This window comes from Apostichopus japonicus, chromosome 2, assembly GCF_037975245.1.
Source record: "Apostichopus japonicus isolate 1M-3 chromosome 2, ASM3797524v1, whole genome shotgun sequence".
NCBI classification, from domain to species: domain Eukaryota; kingdom Metazoa; phylum Echinodermata; class Holothuroidea; order Aspidochirotida; family Stichopodidae; genus Apostichopus; species Apostichopus japonicus.
The window spans coordinates 21,344,002-21,363,180 of NC_092562.1; the positions used below are offsets into that span (position 1 = coordinate 21,344,002).

The 19,179-nt window shown below is 36.5% G+C and overlaps 3 protein-coding genes across 3 annotated transcripts in view; 1 reads left to right on the forward strand and 2 right to left on the reverse strand.

Annotated features, from left to right (window-relative positions):
• LOC139982006 (zinc finger FYVE domain-containing protein 9-like) overlaps nucleotides 1-3,740 on the reverse strand; it is a 34,103-nt gene extending 30,363 nt beyond the window's left edge. Inside the window, exon 1 of the mRNA XM_071994508.1 lies at nucleotides 3,344-3,740. The gene's annotated coding sequence lies outside the window, so the exon portion shown is untranslated. The remainder of the gene's footprint in view (nucleotides 1-3,343) is intronic.
• Nucleotides 3,741-4,867: 1,127 nt separating this feature from the next.
• LOC139982025 (required for excision 1-B domain-containing protein-like) lies at nucleotides 4,868-15,220 on the forward strand. Its single transcript, XM_071994526.1, has 5 exons — nucleotides 4,868-5,022; nucleotides 6,225-6,307; nucleotides 7,538-7,739; nucleotides 8,061-8,149; nucleotides 9,033-15,220. Exons 1-5 carry the CDS (start codon nucleotides 5,020-5,022, stop codon nucleotides 9,100-9,102), a joined length of 447 nt encoding a protein of 148 aa, XP_071850627.1. The 5' UTR covers nucleotides 4,868-5,019; the 3' UTR covers nucleotides 9,103-15,220.
• LOC139982014 (transcription factor BTF3 homolog 4-like) lies at nucleotides 14,055-19,124 on the reverse strand. Its single transcript, XM_071994519.1, has 5 exons — nucleotides 18,971-19,124; nucleotides 17,734-17,943; nucleotides 16,057-16,200; nucleotides 15,663-15,771; nucleotides 14,055-15,367 (listed from the first exon to the last, which is right to left on the reverse strand). The coding sequence occupies exons 2-5, from the start codon at nucleotides 17,908-17,910 to the stop codon at nucleotides 15,324-15,326; spliced, it is 474 nt and encodes a 157-aa protein (XP_071850620.1). The 5' UTR covers nucleotides 17,911-17,943; nucleotides 18,971-19,124; the 3' UTR covers nucleotides 14,055-15,323.
• Between the last annotated feature and the right edge of the window lie 55 nt (nucleotides 19,125-19,179).

Below are 19,179 nucleotides of genomic sequence, written 5' to 3' on the forward strand. Positions count from 1 at the left end.
AAAACCCATTTAGCTTGAGAGCTTTACAAAACTGGTGCAATGAAATAAAACCATGGTGATGTAAACGCTGAAACGTTGATAACATCATGCTAAAATTAACTGGTTTGAGATCCACATTTATGCCAACGTGAAGCTGATAGACTGATAATGGGGAAAGTAGTACAAAGCAAACTATAGTTTATTTCCAAATACTGTAAACCAAGTCAATAAATTTTCTGCTTCAATAACTACAGTAATTAACAATATGATCTTGAATCCTGAAAATTCCAGCTGTACCATTCTGCAAATTAGATTCCAAAGATAGAAGTGATGTAATTATTCTGTCAATACAGCATTTTTTTCACACTTTGATATTTCCTTGTTCTGTCCCCTTTTTTTCCCCTTTTTTTGTTGTTGAGGCTTTCGAAAGAAACATCCCCAGTCCTCAAACACAAACATGTGCAAATGTTACTTAAATGATAACAATACCAATTTACATGAAAAGAGTTCAGGAAATTGATACCATCAGAACCATAAACATGATACTAAGGTAAGGGTTCTGCATGTGTCATTTTTGATATTTTGAAAATATGGCCTAAATTAAATCTTGGTCGGGACATACACCGCTATGCACAATATAATCATACTAAAGAAAGAAAAGAGGGGTTAAAATTCAACAGTCCTGAGTAGCATGTTTGATCATCAGAGGATAGAGTAAAGCTATAAATTCTTTACAATGGAAAATTGAAGATTGTCAATTCAGATCCTGAATTTTTTTACCTTAAACTGGCAGTAAAAGAAAAAAACAACACACACATCGAAGTGGCGCACCCATTCATACAGTACAAATTAGATTGTATGAATTTGTGGGTATAAGGCACCTCTGACAAAGAATCAGTGAATGCTTTAGACAACAGTACTACTTAATCATTCATTTTTGCTGAACACAATCACAGAGTTTGACGACGTTTGCACAAAAAAGCTAACAATTTGGAATCAACAACAGGGGTGAAAGTCATGCTTGGAGAGGTAACACTGAAAAATCTCTTTGAGAAGTACAGGAATCTAGAATGGACACACACATAGAGAGGCATCCGGTAGATCTGCAGTAAATCTTGTACATGTAATATTCTAGCCAAGTTGCCTGTGTGCCTGTTGTCACCCCCATGCTCTCACTTTCAGCAATCTCTTGTACTCATACTTTTACTGGGGCTCATACCCATGGGAAATCTACCTGCACTCGACATCATTCGATCTGTACTCCTACCGAAAAAAAATCTGCCATCCACTGAAAAGTAGGGCTTTCAGAGAACATAACAAGAACTCAGATTTGCCCATTAGGAATGTCTAGATCTGATACTTTATCAAACCTAACTTTAATGTAAGAATTGTAGTGCCTGACAATGCACAGGCCACTGGAGTAATTTTGCAGGTTAGATCAGCCAAAACCAGTCTAGAATTAAAAATATAAACTGGCATCAACATACTTTGCCTTTTAATTATGGACTTAGATGTCCTCAAACTGTGGCGAATCCTGTTGGAGGATCCAGGGTGTACAGTCAGCAGAAACTCTGAGACATTCTTCAGAAGGAGATATAATACAAATATCATTTAAACTAGCCTAGTTAAAGGGTGTGAAGACTCGCACACAGAGAAACGTCTCATGCCGGTAATCTGACATAGTTTCGAATGAGGTGTAACAGAAGTGTTAGACACCACCATCGATCCCAGAAAATACACACAGCTTGCTACCGTCGGTAATTAGACACTAGTGTTCAGTCAATACATACAGCTACGGTCAATACCCACAACACAGTGTATATAGCAGCGATGGACATCTCAGGTCTAGATAAAAGATGACAAGGTATCACGTTTCATTACTGTCTGCATTTTGTAGCGACAAGAAGAAAATGTCATTTGCAAGCAACGGAAAGTTCACTTTTTCAGAGCGCGGCACACAGTTTGGGGCGAGTCTTCAATGCCTTTAACGTGTTAATCATAGAGATACAGCATTGTAAAAGAGGAACATGGAAGCATATATGTTTATGTTAAAAACTAAAAAGGGTGGAATTATATCCATAAATTTCTCTCATCTTTTTTCCATTGCTTATAATTTCTCAGTCAGTTTTCAGTTGTTCTTTTACTTGTATCTTGCTTTGTTATTGGCATGACCCAATGACTCTAGTCGCTTGCAATGTCCATCGAGGCATCCTATCTAGACATGAGGACATTAGACTAACTTTGAGAATGTTGTTGAATATGAAAGGGAGTTGGGAGGGTGGTAAGACAGTCAAATCTCACTTTCTTATATGACTTTGATAAGACATTCACCAATCCTTTGTATCTCTGATTTAAAGTGGAATGCCACAATGGTCCCATGTTTGGTCAAAAGATGGGAAATTGCAAAACATTTACACTACTGTCATTTCAAAAAACAATATGTGAAAGAATCTATCATCAGCAATTTAGATTATTTACTTTTCTACAGCTTGCTTCTGTTTCCCTGCCTGAATTCTTCTCTTCGTAATATTTTGTAATGATGAATATTTTTTTTTTATTGGCATTGTTGAAACCAACAAAATAGGAAATATTGTTGATCCAAATGCTGGGAGTCATCTGGGAGGCCTCTTAAATAATAAACAAGAACAATCTCCATATTTATATGGTATACATTAGTTTATCTCACAAGAATACCACTAAAGTATGTCATTAATGACAGCTTGTTGCAGTCTACTGTAGAACATCTTGTAATGTGACATAGCCTATAGGAAGCATTTGCTATGCGATTCCTCCTTCGGTTGCTTACCCTGCAATTGAGAATAATTTCACATAGCCTAACTACCATTTATTTACAGTCAATGACATAGGGCCAAGGCTTGATAATTATACTATAGCCTACCAGAGTGAACCTACTCGTAGTCGTTGTAATACTAATAGTACCAACTAGTATGAGACTTGAGAGTAGAGCACAATTACAAATAACAATTTGGCCATCTTCTATTGCCAATTTAGTGTAACATGTTTGCATTCAGATTCATGAGCGCTTCAAATAGTTTTTAGTGGTCCCTGTTCGTGACACTATTATGTAGTCATTAGTACAGGGTCCACTGTTAGTTATTTAGTACCAATAGTATTAATAAATACTTTACTACTCCTACTACTTAGGCCAAATACTCCCAATATAACTGAGTAGCCTACTGCACGTTATATCGAACAACTGGAATACATGGCCTAACGTTAGCACTTCAGGCCAGGCTACAGTGAATTCATCAAGTTCCTTCTTTCACTAATAGACCAAACTTCACTAAAATTTCCCTGTGTCTAAAGAAATGGTAATTGAACAAAAAAAAGAAGAAACCCTTACCTTTGTAATTATCATTAATGTTTATTTAATATCATAACTCTCTTATGTTGGAAAACGAAGTATTGCCGACAACTGTATGCAGAAAAATACGTGTGAACTTTGACTCTTTAGTGTTAGTCAGCTAAGGAGGCTATGTAATGTCATCATTGCAGTGTGCTGCTGTGTCATAATAAATTCCTACTTCCTGTAGAAGGAGGTGAGACCGGTGTATCGAAAGATCTTGTCTTCGTTGGAGAGCAAGTATATGTCGTATACTCTGTCCCAATGAGACAAACACCCCGGAAGCGATTGTAGAATCTGGGTAAAGATAAGGAACGGGTTTCCCTGGTTATGTTTTTCCTTATATCATCATGATATGATCAATTGTTCCATCGTTCCCGGCCAATATTATCCGATGACGTCATAGCTTGTAAACATGTTCTCGAAGTTCGAGTGAAAATGTTTCATTGTAGCCAGCGGCGTATCCAGGATTTTCTAATCCGGGGGGCGCGAATTACTATCTAAGCGGAGCGCCACCATCGGTTGGCGCGGAGCGTACAAGAAAATTTCTGGTTTTGATACCCACCAGATCACCGGAAATGGCACTTCTCGGGTTTGAAAATGAGCAACCAGATGTACATTTTTGCTTGAGAACCAAGTAGTTCCCAATAGTTTTTTTTCCATCCATAACCTTTTGGAAGATTGTCACCAGTCACACATCATGTTCGACCTCATTGCATGTCCTGTGGATCATTCATTGCTTCTGTAGGCAGGGGCGTAGTGAGCGGGCGGGTGTGGGGGGGGGGGTGTCACACCCCCCCAATAATTTTGTAACTATGTCTTTGGTGATACTTGCTCTCGCCGTTTAGCCGCATTAAGAGATAGACTACATGAACTAAAAGCACTAGTATAGCACCAATTTCTGATGGTAAAATCTTTGCTAAAATGTTTCGTCAGTGTTGCCAAAATGTTATAAATTAATAATTAATCTGCCTTAGGGCCGTTCATGTATGTGATTTATTTTCTCAGAAATCAGCCTGTTGGTGGTGACCTTCTGCAGAGATCACTCAATTAACCATCTATTCTTAGCCCCTGTGTGCTTCAGTACACACGCCCCCTGAATGATACGTACAGGGGGCGTGTGTACTGCACACAGGGGCTACACAACAATGTACTGAAGCATACAGGGGGCCACCTTGTGCCCAGGGTGCTAAGGTACACAACAGTGTACTGAAGCACGCAGGGGCAACCTTGTGCCCAGGGTGCTAAGGTGCACAACAGTGTACTGAAGCACACAGGGGGCCACCTTGTGCCCAGGGTGCTAAGGTGCACAACAGTGGACTAATTGTGGACTTGTGCACCGTTGTGCACTTGTGCACAGGAACAAATTCATCTCGATGTTTAGATTACAACACAATTCGAAATTTCGAGAACAAGTAAGAGCACATTAATGATGATGAAATGTGGGCCCTCTTTAAAAACGTAATCTCATTCCCAGCCGTTGTCAGAGTCATATATACGGCTTATTATCATACATAGCACACTAGTAGAAACTAGAAAGATCAGCTTGGTTGTTGATCATTTAGTTTAGTACACAGGCCTATACGATCGGGACTGCAACTAACGTACAGTAGCCATCTACGGTTCGCGACTTTATCATTGTCATACTTTTAGAACGTGCTGGAATTTATCTGAAGATGGTATGAATATGACAGCAATATGTATTTGTTTGTTTTTTGTTCATCAATAATTAATTGGCTAAGTATTACAGGAGTAAGCTAAGTAGACAAAGGTGTATGACTTATTGTGATGGTAGCATCACTTTGCGGTCAATGATATAGTGTGCAATTGCACTTACTGTAGCACTCACCACTGGTGCGATAGTAGTGAAACTAGTACTACTAACGTTATGAGGCGATTATATGCGTAGGAAATACTGGTTCTTAACACAAAATTTAATAAAGGCAAGTCAGGGGATCACACAATATTAATAATGGCAAGGCAGGGGATCTCTCGTATCAGACCCTCACTCACAACTGAAAACTTGTGAAGCAATTTACTTAGGGCCATTAGGAGACCTGCATGCAGAAGTTCAGCCAACTGGGTTGCAAAACTTCGGACCAGGTCTGAATTAATTATTGTTTATTTCCTGGAACATGGGAGGCATTTTGGGAAAATTGTTTTGCTGTAAATCATGGCGCTCTGTTAAGTGTAATAATTCTCCCTTTGTGAGATGTGTCCCTTTTAAAATTGTGCCCCTCCACTTTCAAATTTCTGTCTACATCCCTAAACATAATGTGTATGCATGTGTGGTTGGTGAATGTGAGATCTGTTGATACATACACTTAACACAAGGGTGAATCCATCAGCCCAATACAAGAAGCCTAAAGTTATTTTGCCAGAAATTAACCTCCGCCCGGGGCCACCAAACTTTGGGACCCTAGGCCATGGCCTACTTTGCCTAGATGCCATAACCCAACACTGCCTAGAACTAGCATACTGGGCATACATTTATTCCCATACCCACATTGTAGAATGTTTCAACTTCCCTGAGTGTGTCTGTTAAATTCAGGCCCCAGCACGTGCAATGCTATATATCCCTTAATTATCCAACACTTGACGGACATCACGATAGTAGTAAATAACTCGGTCATTAACCTTTATACATGGTGGAGAGATCTATCAAGGAGTGATAAATTACTTCTTTCTTTGTTAAACTGTTAACCAAATGCAATTTTTGCAACCCTTTGTGCAGGCAAGAAACAAAGCATCTAAACATCTTTATGTAAAGTCAAAGAACATGTTTCTATCATTGCAATGCTTAATTTTTATTATAAAGCCCACTAGTTGAGACATATTGTGAATGTTTTCTTTTAAATTGAATTTAAACTTGTTTCTTCAGGCACAAGAAGACCAGGCTGCAATGATCAAGTCGATTTTTGCTCTTCAGGAACGGAGGGTTGCAGTTTACAAGAAATTAGAACAGTAAGTTTTAAGAATAATTTCGTCTATTTCAATATATGTTATACAATTCCATGGAGGAAATGTCTGAAAATACCTGTTTATTCATTGCAATGGAAGGAATGTCACAATTTTGAAAGCTACATTGGTAAGACCAAATGAAAGATACTATTCAAGAGAAGGGACCTAACACAGGCTAGCCACAAAATTGAAAGTAGTCCTAGGCTTAACGTTTGTACACAAAACAGAGCGATTTGATTGGCGCATGATCTGTTGGGGGGGGGGCTTGCAAAATTTGATTGAAGTTTGTAGAATCTATGGACTCTTTAATAAATCTGGCAAATTTTATTCAGCTCAAAATGTTTAACAACAGATAACTCAAATAAAAATAATGAATATTGATATGAAAATTGCATAGAATGGTGTCATTTTCACTGAGCTTTTAGTGCAGTAAGCTGGAAAGTTTGAATTTAAATATGGCAAACACGTACTGAGACATAAAAAAAAACCTTTATTTCAAAAACAGCTCTTTATTTTTCAAAACTACTTTTTAACACCTTAACTTTTATTTTTAAGCTAAAAAAATATTTTAAAGATTTAGTTGGAGAGTAGAAATATTGTATTCAGTCATGCTAACCATTGGCCATACAATTTTTGTGGACAGCCAGGCATGATTCATGCAGTGATACAAACAGACTCACAAACAACAGTTAAAGTCAAGTATTTTGAATAAGGGCTACAGATGATGTAAAAATGGGCATAGACAGTGAGTGTGTTACAAATTAACTTCATTTTGGACCATTAAAAACCTTTATTTTCATATTTGAAGCCTTTAAAAACCTTTATTTTTCCATTTTCAACCTTTAAAAAACCTTTATTTTGTTGAAGAGCCGCTGGAAGGTCTGCTATCAGGTTCCTTTCGTTGATTATTCTTCTCTCCATCCCTTGTCTACTAATCCCCTTACATCTATCTCTTTGTGTTCATCATGCTCATTAACCTGTATGTATTCTGTGCATGTTTTTGTCCTTTCTGTTACTGTTACTTGTCATTTAGCCTTTGAAGAAGATCCTGCTAGGATCGAAACGTCAGGCCAACTCACTTTAACACATTTTTTACACAGGCTCTCTAGTGGATAAGCAGTTTGCTAACAGTTTTATTTTATTTGATTATACATTACAATATAAAACCTCTGCAAAGAGACTTTCCAGTCAATTTTGTATATTTTTTTGGTGTCTCATTTGTGATATTTCCAGAGGCCATGAAGAGTATCTGACTAAGTCTCCCAACTATGACTTTCCGACGTATCGACAAGTCGTTCACGAATGCACAGAAGAATTCGCCCAAGTATCGCAGGAGATCATCGACATTGAGAAGAAGTTTACAGAGCTTGACAAGACAGAAGTCGCTGGATACATCAGAAAGATTCAAGAATTAGAAAAAGAAAAACTAGATATTGTAAGTCTATGAATACTGTATGTTTATCATCAATTATATATGATTTCAGATCATGTGAATATTTGAGGCCACCTTCATCTGTCATTGACATATATTCTACTTTTTTTTAAACTTTTAGTAACTGCATGGTTTGAATCGGTGATCTCAAGTTTCCACTCTGCCAGCAAACTTCTTTTAACCTATTTGTTAGGTTGCTAGTCTGGCAGCAATGTTACCTCTCACACTAAGAAGAACAAATATCAATTTTGTCCCCTTCCCTCGACTTGCCTTGGCTTTCCACACTCTCCCATATAGTACCTGTTGTCTCATTCTGGTTCTTAGACTGCTGCATTCCAGTTATCTAAGCAGAAGGTACTAGATGAACCACACTGCTCAGAGCATGAAGAGGAGAAGACTCAACTTAAGCAGAAGTAAGCTCAAGCATGTGTTTAAAACTTTCACTTTATGATGGTATTGATCCCATATTTATTTCTGTTGTCAGAAAATTCAGGAGTAGTTATAAATAAGTTTACTGTTTCCCTTCTGAAATGGTCTTCCTGATTGTAAAACAAAATTCAAAATGAGCTGAATAGGATAGCCAGGAGAAGCGATTTGTAAGTAATGACCCACACGGCTTTCCCACATGCATGTGGTTGTAAGCATTGTAAAAATGACTGCCCTTCAAGGCTGACATTATACATTCAAAGATACATCTAGCAGAAGTAGGTCTTCCAAATCGATAAAATGAAACGCAACCTCAGTGCTCCAGATACTAGCTGTGGTCACTCTAAGTAAATCAGTTGATGGTTTGAAACTTATATGGTATCATGAATGAACTTCTTCAGAGGGATGACAATTTGATAATGACAACTTGATAATGATAATTTGATATGATGAACTTCTTCAGATTATTTGGACGTATGTCAACTGATTTGTACAAAAAACAACTTCAGAGACTAATTTCAAAGATACATCTAGCAGAAGTAGGTCTTCCAAATCCACACAATGAAAAGCAACCACAGTGCTCAAGATAGCTTTGGTCGCCCCAAGTAAATCAGTTGATGGTTTGAAAACTTATTTGATATTATTGATTTCAGCTTTGCATCACTAATAATTTTGGTCAAAGTTTTCCAGATTTACATTTGAAATGGTCAGAAAGATCCTGCATATATGCTTCCTATTTATACCATGTTATGTTCAAAACAAATTCCTACTTCCTCTCTGGTCATCTCTGATATGAACTCTAGTTGTCAGTATTAGAAGAGGATTGCTGCATGTGAATCTCTTGATTCCATTTTAATTTTGATTCCAAAGGTTGAACAGTCTCATCTCCAGTATAGCAGAGAATTTGGAGAATCTTAAGTACGAAATGGAAGGCCTGTAGTCGGCAGCACCCTCTTTCGGAGGTCGGAATTGACGGCCAGCTGTGCCGCATGTGCGCCCTCACTTTAAAGACCCGCTGTCGACGATAGAGTCCGAGGAACCAGCGTGAAAATTTCTTGCCTAATGGTAACGTCGCTTTACCCGTTAGTGAATGAAGATAATACTTTAGTGTATCTTTTGTGTCCAGTAAAAAAAAGAAAAATAGCTGAAAGTTGTTCTTAATTGTCATGCTTTGTCAACCAAGAGTAGTTCAATGTTTTTCCATAGATCGTCAATGATATTAATATCAGAGATATTTCTCACTCAAGCTCTAAATCCCGACTGAGAAATGTTTAAGCATTATCCAAGCATCTTGTTGCATGTTAAGAAAAGAAGGTACCATGAGTATTGTGTACTACAAGCAATTAGTGTGGGATATTTTGAAAGATGTATAGCTATGATGAGGCAATATGTGACAATTTTTCATTAATGTTGTCTTGAGTAATATCAATATGGTGTTTCATACATCGGAGTAGTTAATCAAATATAAATATCATGTCTAAGTTATGATAAGGATAAAAAACAACAACTAGAGCATGGAGTGAGGTCATTGTCGATCATGAATCGTTCTTTGTCATTTACGTAATGCTTCATGCAGCTGCAGTCATAGTCTTTGGTTGTTCTTGCGGTAAGCTCGACGCTGTGTTGCGAAACATAATCCAATCTCCGTAATATGATAAAATGGTATCAGAAAATGTTATATATTCTGCTTAATGTTAAGCTTGCATGTTTCTCTCGGTTCTGTCTATTTTAATGCTGCATTGTACGTGTACATATACTTCTACAACATTCCTTTTGCAGAATGTGCAAACGACATTTAAGCTGATCACCTTGTACGTAACTTTTTCCAAATGTATTCGAAAATTTGCTGGTACCATTTTGGCAGGAAATTTTGTAAGTTTATGTTGAGGCTGCCTCACTTTATTTGGAAGAAGTTGAAAACAATTAGAAACAAGGAATATATGTCATGAAGAAACAGAACTTTGGTCTATTTGAATAAGGTAAATTTGAAATTTAAGTTCCCAGTGCTGCCATATTTAGATAAAGACTATAAACTAATATGTTTGGTGGACAACATTGCAGACCATGAAATATGATCCAATCTTATTTGCACATTTTCTTTGTCAAATTGCATCCAGAACAAACGGTTTTGACAAATGACCAGATTCTTTCTGCTTTCTAGCAAAATTTTAAAACATACATTCTTCATAGATTGAGGGAAATTGTCAACCCCATCCCATCATTCTCTCAAGCTAGGTTGAAATGCAAGGATCTTGTCTTACCACTTTATATTCACAATTTGGAAACCGTGGTTACCTAAGGGGTGTTTAATGAATACTTGTATTGTAATAATATGATAGTATAAGTACCTGGGAAAATGCTTAATAGAAAGGATAATGGTTGATTCCCTTCAATAGTTCGTGCTTTATCATAATAATATTCATACCTATGACAGGTTAAGCCTTAACGCATTAGATATCCCAGCCTTCTCCCCCCCCTCCCCTCTACTCATTACCATATGCCCCCTTGCATTTGTTATACTATTTACTCACTAATTAGATGTAGTTTATATTGCAAGTCAGCACAGCTGAGATACGTTTCAATAGAAGAATAGGGAGTAAAAGTGGTTGAAAAGTTGATCTCAATCAACAATTCCTAACATTCATTTTTAAGATGGTTTTAAGAGATAACACATGTATTGATATAATACTTGTGAGATATTTGATAGAAACAGAGATGTGATGAGCCCTTACATTTTATTGTCGAGTTGAATCATTGCAAGTGATTTCCCTGACTCTAGTCCAATCTTTGACTTGAGTCACTCGAGTCCTATCATTGACTTGAGTCGCTGTATTATTTCTATGTGAAAAACGTTGCCGAACCTGTTTGAGTCGCTTCAATTGAGTGACTTGTAACAACAATTGATACAACGTTATTTGGTATAGCTGGAATAACTATGCAAGAAAAAATGGCTGTCAATTGTGAATAATATCATCATGTAAGTCATTGCCATTAATATAGGCCTACCAACATTTTAAGTTATGTATATCATAAAAGCAGTGCAATATCATGTTTACCTTTTCATTCATTTCTCAGCATTGAAAGTTTAAAAAATTCTATTTTCTTTAGTTTTTTAGTCTATTTTAGTACTGTGTTACATAAAAAATTTTGTTTCCTTCTCATTCCCAGTGTTTGGTGATAAGTTCAGCCATACACGGGATAGTTAAATGCAAACTGTACCAATGTCATATGTTGTGTTTATTTATGGCTCAAAAACCCTTTTTCATTAAATACATCACTACTCTTGGCAGCTTCCATGAAGGTTGAATGTTGCACAAAATTAGCATTATTTAAATGTATTGGTAAATAAAAAATGGAAACATTTTAGACAATGGAAAAGAAATTTATTGCTAGAAGGGGATTCGAACCCAGTGACCTCTGTGTTACAATCCCACTGGACTGGTAACCAGGTCAGAGGTCACTGGTTTGAAGCCCATTCTTTTCTCTTTTCCATGAGTTAAGTGATAAGAGTTGGTCCTGAGATTTTGGGTTTTAAGGTCAACGACAATATTTTGAAGTTGAATTCTAACATTCAAATCTTGACCTTCAAGTCTTGGATTCTCAATCTAATATTTGTTGACAACAAAGGATAGAAATTCATTCTGTCAATATCTAGAGGGGGCAGGTGGAATGGATGCTACTTCTAATTTTGTATTATTGAGCACTCATCTGTTTTGCCACATATCTTATGGTATAGTATGCAAAACTTTGAACCCAAAGTAACAAGTTTTGTGCAAGGTTTGCACTTAGTTCTACCATACAGAACTGCAAAGTTTACCTCAAACTTAAGGCTTCCATAGAGTGTATCAAAATGCTGGTTCTGTGGAACTGTCCTTGGTTATTTCTACAAGTTTGTTGCAACGGTGTACATTTGTAAGACATTGTTCCAGTCTTTGCAAAATTAAAGTTGGTATATTTCTGCATCCAAGATGCAAAAATCAATGACAGTAAGATAATTGGCGATTTGATGGTTAATTTTCATCAAGAAATATTTTAAGTTGTTCTTTTTGTTTGCTGATCACCATTGGGGTCAGTAGCCTGCAGACCAGGCTGTTGTAGGTTGACCCAATGCAAAATTGTAATAATTTTACCATCTGCTTAGATACCTTTTGTCAGCTCAAAGCTAATCATGTACAATGACAACTTTTCATTGAACCAATGATTTAAAACAGTTATGAAAACAAAGTTTGTCAGAACACTTTGAAAAGCAAAAGCCATTAAGTTCCTTTCTGGCGATGTATCTTCCTCTCCCCCACCCCTCTCGTATTGGTCACTTGAAATTACCATCAATGAATTTGTTTGTATGGTGTTATGGCCAGGGTTCTGGTTTTCCCTGCTCTTTGTAGGTGAAGTGGGAACAAGAAATTTTTAAGGGTATACCAACCTAGAAATGTTACCAGATTTAAAATGAAATCCCTCCATCTAATAGACTTGATGTAAAATCAGAATGGTTGAAGGACTGTTACAATTGATCACCATGTGCTCAACATGAGATAGCTACAATATTTATTATAGCTCAAGTTTTTAGATCTACCTATAAAAATCCGGCATATTTTTCTGTACAATATTGAAAAATGTGAATCCATCCAGCAACTAACATAAGATCTGAGAAACAAAAGGGAGACATGGCCCAAAAGAAATCCAAATGCATGGTAAACCTATGTATAAAGCTACGTATATATCTACAGTTCTGTCCCGTGTAGGTAAGAACCCTGTCCACCAATTCCAGTACATACTTTTGATCCTGTCCATGTTTGCATAGAACAGCATACAAGGTTTCTTCAAGTTGCTCAATGATGCTTTTGTTTTCAAACTGGTCTGTTTATCTTAAAATGTGTTGGTAATGAATGGTCATTTGTTTTATTGGAAGTAGTAGCTTTGAGAAGAGTAATTTATGTATTGATGTTTGCTGTAGGAAGGTTTGAGACACAGGTGCTTTCATTATTGCTGCAGATTTCGTTCTGTGAATAAATGTATAAATAGTACAGAGCTTTTTGGTTATATTTTTTGAAAGGGGAGGGTGGGTGGGTGGGCAGGGACGGGGTGGAGGAAGGTATCCTTTTGAACCATAGAAAGAAAACTTGCTCACATCTTCGAATACTTATTAACAGTAATTTGCTCTTTTTTCTTGAAGGTTAACAGCATTTAGCCCAACTTTCAGGAAGAGAAAAATTTCAACATACCAATTTCAACATACCAAAATTATTCCAAGACATTGTGCTAACACTTTGAGAATGAATGATCTCAAAATAGCTAAAAGTGGTCACTCAAGATGTGAAATGGTTGTCGGAGTTGGAATATGAGGTGCCATTGCTTTAGGAAAACATTAAAAATATCAGTTTTTAGATACACAAACTGAAATGGGCGCAACAAACCCTTCAGTACAGAAGTTGTGCGAGTTTAAATTTTTTGTACATTGTTACTCAAATCCCGATCAAAATGCAAAAACTTCAGTAGCTTTCAAGATTAATGTTTCATTTCAATAATGACACAATAATTAAATTATGCATATAAAATTTAAGAAAATGTATGAGATACAATGTCTGCGTACATAAACAATGTTTATATGAAAAATTGTCTGGATAATCGTCAAATACTGGCGGGTTCATTTGTTGGGAAATTTAATTTAGGATTTTGTCTTAATTTGAAGGATGGGGCCATCCTATTCTTCAAGGTTCGGTAAAATTGGTGACCGAATGTGAAGAACATGCTTTAATCTGTTACAATCCGTCTCTGTGTACTTAGTACTACTTTATGTCATGCGCCATACCATATACTCAGCAATGGTAGGTTCCAATTAACAATTACTTTCTATTCAACAATAACGAAACAGACAGACATATTAACAAGAAATACTTTAATTCAGGAAATTTCTTTATTACTAGCTGGAGAGATTACAGGCTGTGTAGCATGATATCATCATACAAATTAACTAATTTCTTTAATTAATCTTTCACATTCAAAACCCAGACAAAATGAAACAAATTCTATTACATGCACCATCTTGTTACCCCCACCCTTTGTATCTGAAATTGAGAAGTTTGCTCACAGTAGTGATAAATATAGGGAATTGTCAGACAGTATTATTGTAAAGAAATTGCAAAGGAGGCTTAATGTGCAGATCATATTACTGCAAAAAACCATATGACAAATTAAACTACAAAATAATAAAAAGTCTTTATAGTCCTGAAACAGGTTAAAACTATCTAACCTTTCCCAAACCTGTTCTGAATAATATAACAAAGCTCTACAGATTAAATTTCCTTTACAAGTTTTCAACTTAACCTGAAGAATTATCATTGGGCAAAAACTGTCATTTTTTGGCAAATCTGTGATAAACAAAAAGGTGACAATGTTAAGCCCAAGCAGATTGTTCACTGTATTATCAATAATATGTACAGATTTACAAAGACTGCCAAAGACTTTCTTAAAGAAACATGTTGTCACAAAGACAAAATCAATACAATATCCAGATAGTTTGACAATAGAGGTTTGTTATTTGTGACAACATGCTTCTGAAGGGAAAAAAATTGACCAAATCTCAGTAAAACAGGAAAGTGTGCAAGTCCTTTTTTTAATGGTGTAACTATTAGGAAAGCAGCTGCAATGTCAAGAAGAACTGAAAAGACACATTCTACAAAAAAATTCAAAAGCAAATGTTTTGGTACTCTGTGCTTTCTTTGTTTCAGTTTTTGTTTACTGTATTGTATGACTATACAAATGTTAAAGTGTCAAGACAACAAAAAGGAGTGCCACCTCCCTCATCTACCTAACAGTCACAAGAACAGCAGACTTGTTACAAAACTTACCAGCATGTTTTTTTCTCTTTCTTTGATACCATAAAGTGTTAACTATCACAAAATAACTAAAATTGGTATAATTGTTCAGCTTTGCTAATTATTCTACAATTATATTTATTACAAAGATGGGAGTTTACTCCTATATTACTCTCTAAGGTTACACATAGGCATGCTTTATATTGCAGTACTGTTTAGTGCAATCTTTCCTGCATTGAAAAAGAATAGAAAAGAAAAGGATTATGATGACGTTGTCAACCCTTACAAACAAGTCCAAATGGAGAAACAGGTTTTTTCCTTTTTTTAGTTGTTTGGCCTGCTTGATCTATGTTTCTTCTTTTGAAGGGGCATCAAAGTTTTCAACCAAATCTGTAAAAGGAAAAGAATTGAAGAAGTCATGTCCTTCATACGAGCTCAAAAATTGTGATCAAAATAACAATTTTGTGAAAGTGATGAAAAGATATTAACATCAGAAAATTGTGATTCAATCATGACATTGAACATGTCAAAATGGGGAAATACAGTACAATAGTGAGAAATGCACAGTACACTACCACAAGGCAATCTGTTCTACTGTGGTCATTGAGTGATGCAAAGGTCCAGAGATTGTAATATCTCACTCATCCACTAGCACAATATTAGCATGGTATCAAACTTCACTTACCGGGTACATCATCATCTTCTTCATCAATTGTTTCAGGAACAAATTCTTTTCCTTGAGATTCTGTCATTCCTTGAACCAGCTTCTGCAAGCTATTAGCGGTTTCCATTCCCTGAGTAAAGATATGTTTGAGAGCACGGTCATTAGTACCTTCCATAAAATGATGCACAAATATAAGCAAAACCCAGCCACACTATAGACAATGAGATCTACGAAAATAAATAAATAACCAGAAACAGCAAAACAGATCACTCGTTTTCCATTAAATAAGATAAATGCTGCTAGTATGTATGCATATATATATGTATATAGAGAGAGTCCTGAATCAAACATTGTAAGCAGTAACTTGGACAACATGAAAAGAAAGAGTTTGGTATAACTTGGAATATTGACTTACTAAGTGATTTATGATGCCGGGGACGTCGTTCATCTTTTTCGTTTCAGCATGTCCCATGATTGCAAAAGTGTTTGCTGCCGGTGAGGCCTGAACTTTTGGATTGTTAAAGTGGAGGACATTTCCATCAGCTTTAAACATGATGACCTGTACACAAGATGAGAATGGATCATGTTGGGTTTATACTTAGCAACACATCAAACTATGCATGGAAAACACTAACAACTTTGAATGGTGGGAATAGAAGGGGGAGGGTGGAGGTTGGGTTTAACGGAGATTGCAAAAATGCATTGTGGGTTCGATGATGTGGCAAGAGCAGATTTTCTTCATGAATCTGATGTAATGTATAGTGAAGGTGTATGACTTACTTGATCTTAGTAATATACTGTAGTAACAGCATTGTGATGTGACAAACAATAAATTCACAATGACACAGGCTGTCCTGAAATGACCATTGACCTCTGCAACAGGCTTCTTGTACCAAATGTGATACATCAACATACCAAATATGCCTTCTGTCCAAGCTTCCCTTGTGATATTATGTTTAGGTAGGTCCGTTATTGTAGAGAGACAAGAAGAGTGGAGTGAACTAAATATTTGGCATTTGTTCACTTCAAATGACCTTTGACCTCCACCAAAATCAATAATCTTCTTTGACTCAATGTTTTACACCTTCATACCAAGTATGAGATCTGCCCAAGCTTCCAATATTGAGAGATCATGTTTACAAGGTTTTCACAATTTGACCTCTAATGACCCCAAATGACCTTTGACCTACACCAAAACGATAGGCTTCTTGTTCTCAATGTGGTCCTTCTACACACTAAATGTTAGGTCTGCCCAAGCATCCCTGTTTGAGATATTGTGTTTACAAGAATTTCACAATTTGACCCCTGGTGACCCCAAATGACCTTTTGACCTCCACAAGAAACAAAAGCCTTCTTGTACTCAATGTGGTACTTCTACATACCAAAAGTGAAGTTGGTCCGACCTTCTCTTCTTAAGATATCATGTTAACAAACTGGGAGTCACAAATGCACACACACACATACTGTACACATACAGTACAGTACTTCATCATCATGAACGCAAAGGTTATGATTATCATCAAAACCAAAAACACACAAAATCCATATACTGAGAAAGACTAATTGTTTGTGGAATTACTGAGTTAATGAATCAATAAAAGGTCTTTTATCACTGGTTCCAAAAAGTTATTTGCTTTCAAAAGTAGAAATTGTGAAATTGTTCTTACAGTAGAAGAATACCGCACTTTGTACGCATATTGGTAGTATACACAATAAGGTACCTGTACATAATATAAATGAAGACAAGCTTAAAGTGAAATCAAATGATTGGAAGAAGGATTAGGCACAATCCTCAACCTGAAAACAAAGGGAATAATTCATCTATTATGTATAGGGCAATAAAATGGAATGCTTAACTTGTCCAAATGCAAAAGATATATAGATAAGATTTGGTGTATGCATACAAAATCTTGTCTTTGCATGTGAACCTCACCATGCAATGTGTGAGCATATAACTCCCTGCAACTCTCTCTACAGCAAGGCAAATTGACCAAAACAACATTTCTTTCTCTTCAATGCAACCCAGTTTGAAAATTCCCATCCAAAATTGCATATTTTGAAGCTAAGCAATAAATGTATAATGCTAACTTACTTCTTCAATACCATGGATGCTATTTACAGCTAATCTCTTCAGGGCATTTTGTAACTTTCTGTCATCTCCTACTGCAGTTTTGTGCAAGTGCTTTCTTTTTCTTCTCGCTGTTCCTTTGCCACCTATCCTCACATCTTTCACTTGGGCCCTCAATTTCAGGATTTTGTCAGTATTCATTACCACTTTATCGGATCAATCAAAGTTATGGACCTGCAGGGAAAAGAAAAACAAGCTACCAGCAATTTATTGAATATGTCATGGCAATCATTAACTCTTCTACAATAGGCCAACTGAAAACAATGATTGCTAATCCAACTGTAGGTAAAATATGTCAGCCTGATGTCATGGACACAAGGGTGAAAATAAGCAGGCGCCAGGAGCCGAACAGGGCCTGTAGCTTCCCAGATATGTCATAAGCAAATAGGTTAGGGCGCCCATTTTCATAAAAACTTCCACATAATTGTTAACTTCCAAACCGCTTGTCATGTTAGTTGTCTAGTCTTGTACACATTACCATAGCAACACCATGTTACAACTATGTCATGTCTAATTCATGTCATAACAACATTAAGAACGGACGGAAATTACCCTGTGCGGATAACAACTGAAACCATTTCTCCATACCTATATATAAGTGAGCTCTGCATTATTGTCACTGAATGCCTCCTTATGCAATCCATCATCAGTATGTCACAAACTAGCTGATTCCTAACCCTACAATAATTTGTAGTATAAGTTAGACATACTGATAGTGATACAGTCATGACAATGTACAAATTTTGCCATAACTTTTGCCCAAACAGAGACAAGGGGATGAAAAAGTTCAGACCAAAACACTGTTAAAATTGCTATTGTTACCAGTACAAGTGTAATATTTCACTTGAACATTCAGTAGTTAACACCACCATACAACTAACAATGGGTACACACACAGTAACTGGCTAGTGTAGCCTAACAATACATTACATTTACACATGAAATTGAAATCGTACAGCATGGTACTTGGTAGAATTTCATTGCGCAGTCTATATATAGGCCTATACTCCGAGTCCTACCAGTCATATGTACTACTAGGGATTACTAAGAGATCAGTGTTAACTGAGTCACAACCATTAATCATTAGACCTTTGCGAACTATAAAATTTTCTATGCTTTTCAAGTGACAGTATAAGGAATGCCCCATGTAATTATAAAAGAGAAAGTTTCGACAGGACTTGGCCTATCAGTTAAAACTTACTGCAAACGAGTTCTCTAATGAAGCTTATTTCATTTGTCAGAAGTTCGACTTCGTAACTAACACAGTAAAGTACGCATCACAGTGTAGTCACTTCGCTATACTCGCAACACGCAACCTGAACAACGTGTTTCCGTATGGCCAGCCATTAGTGCAAAAAGTATAAGGAAAACTTTTTAAGAAAAGTCACCAGGAAAGAACCTGGGCACGAA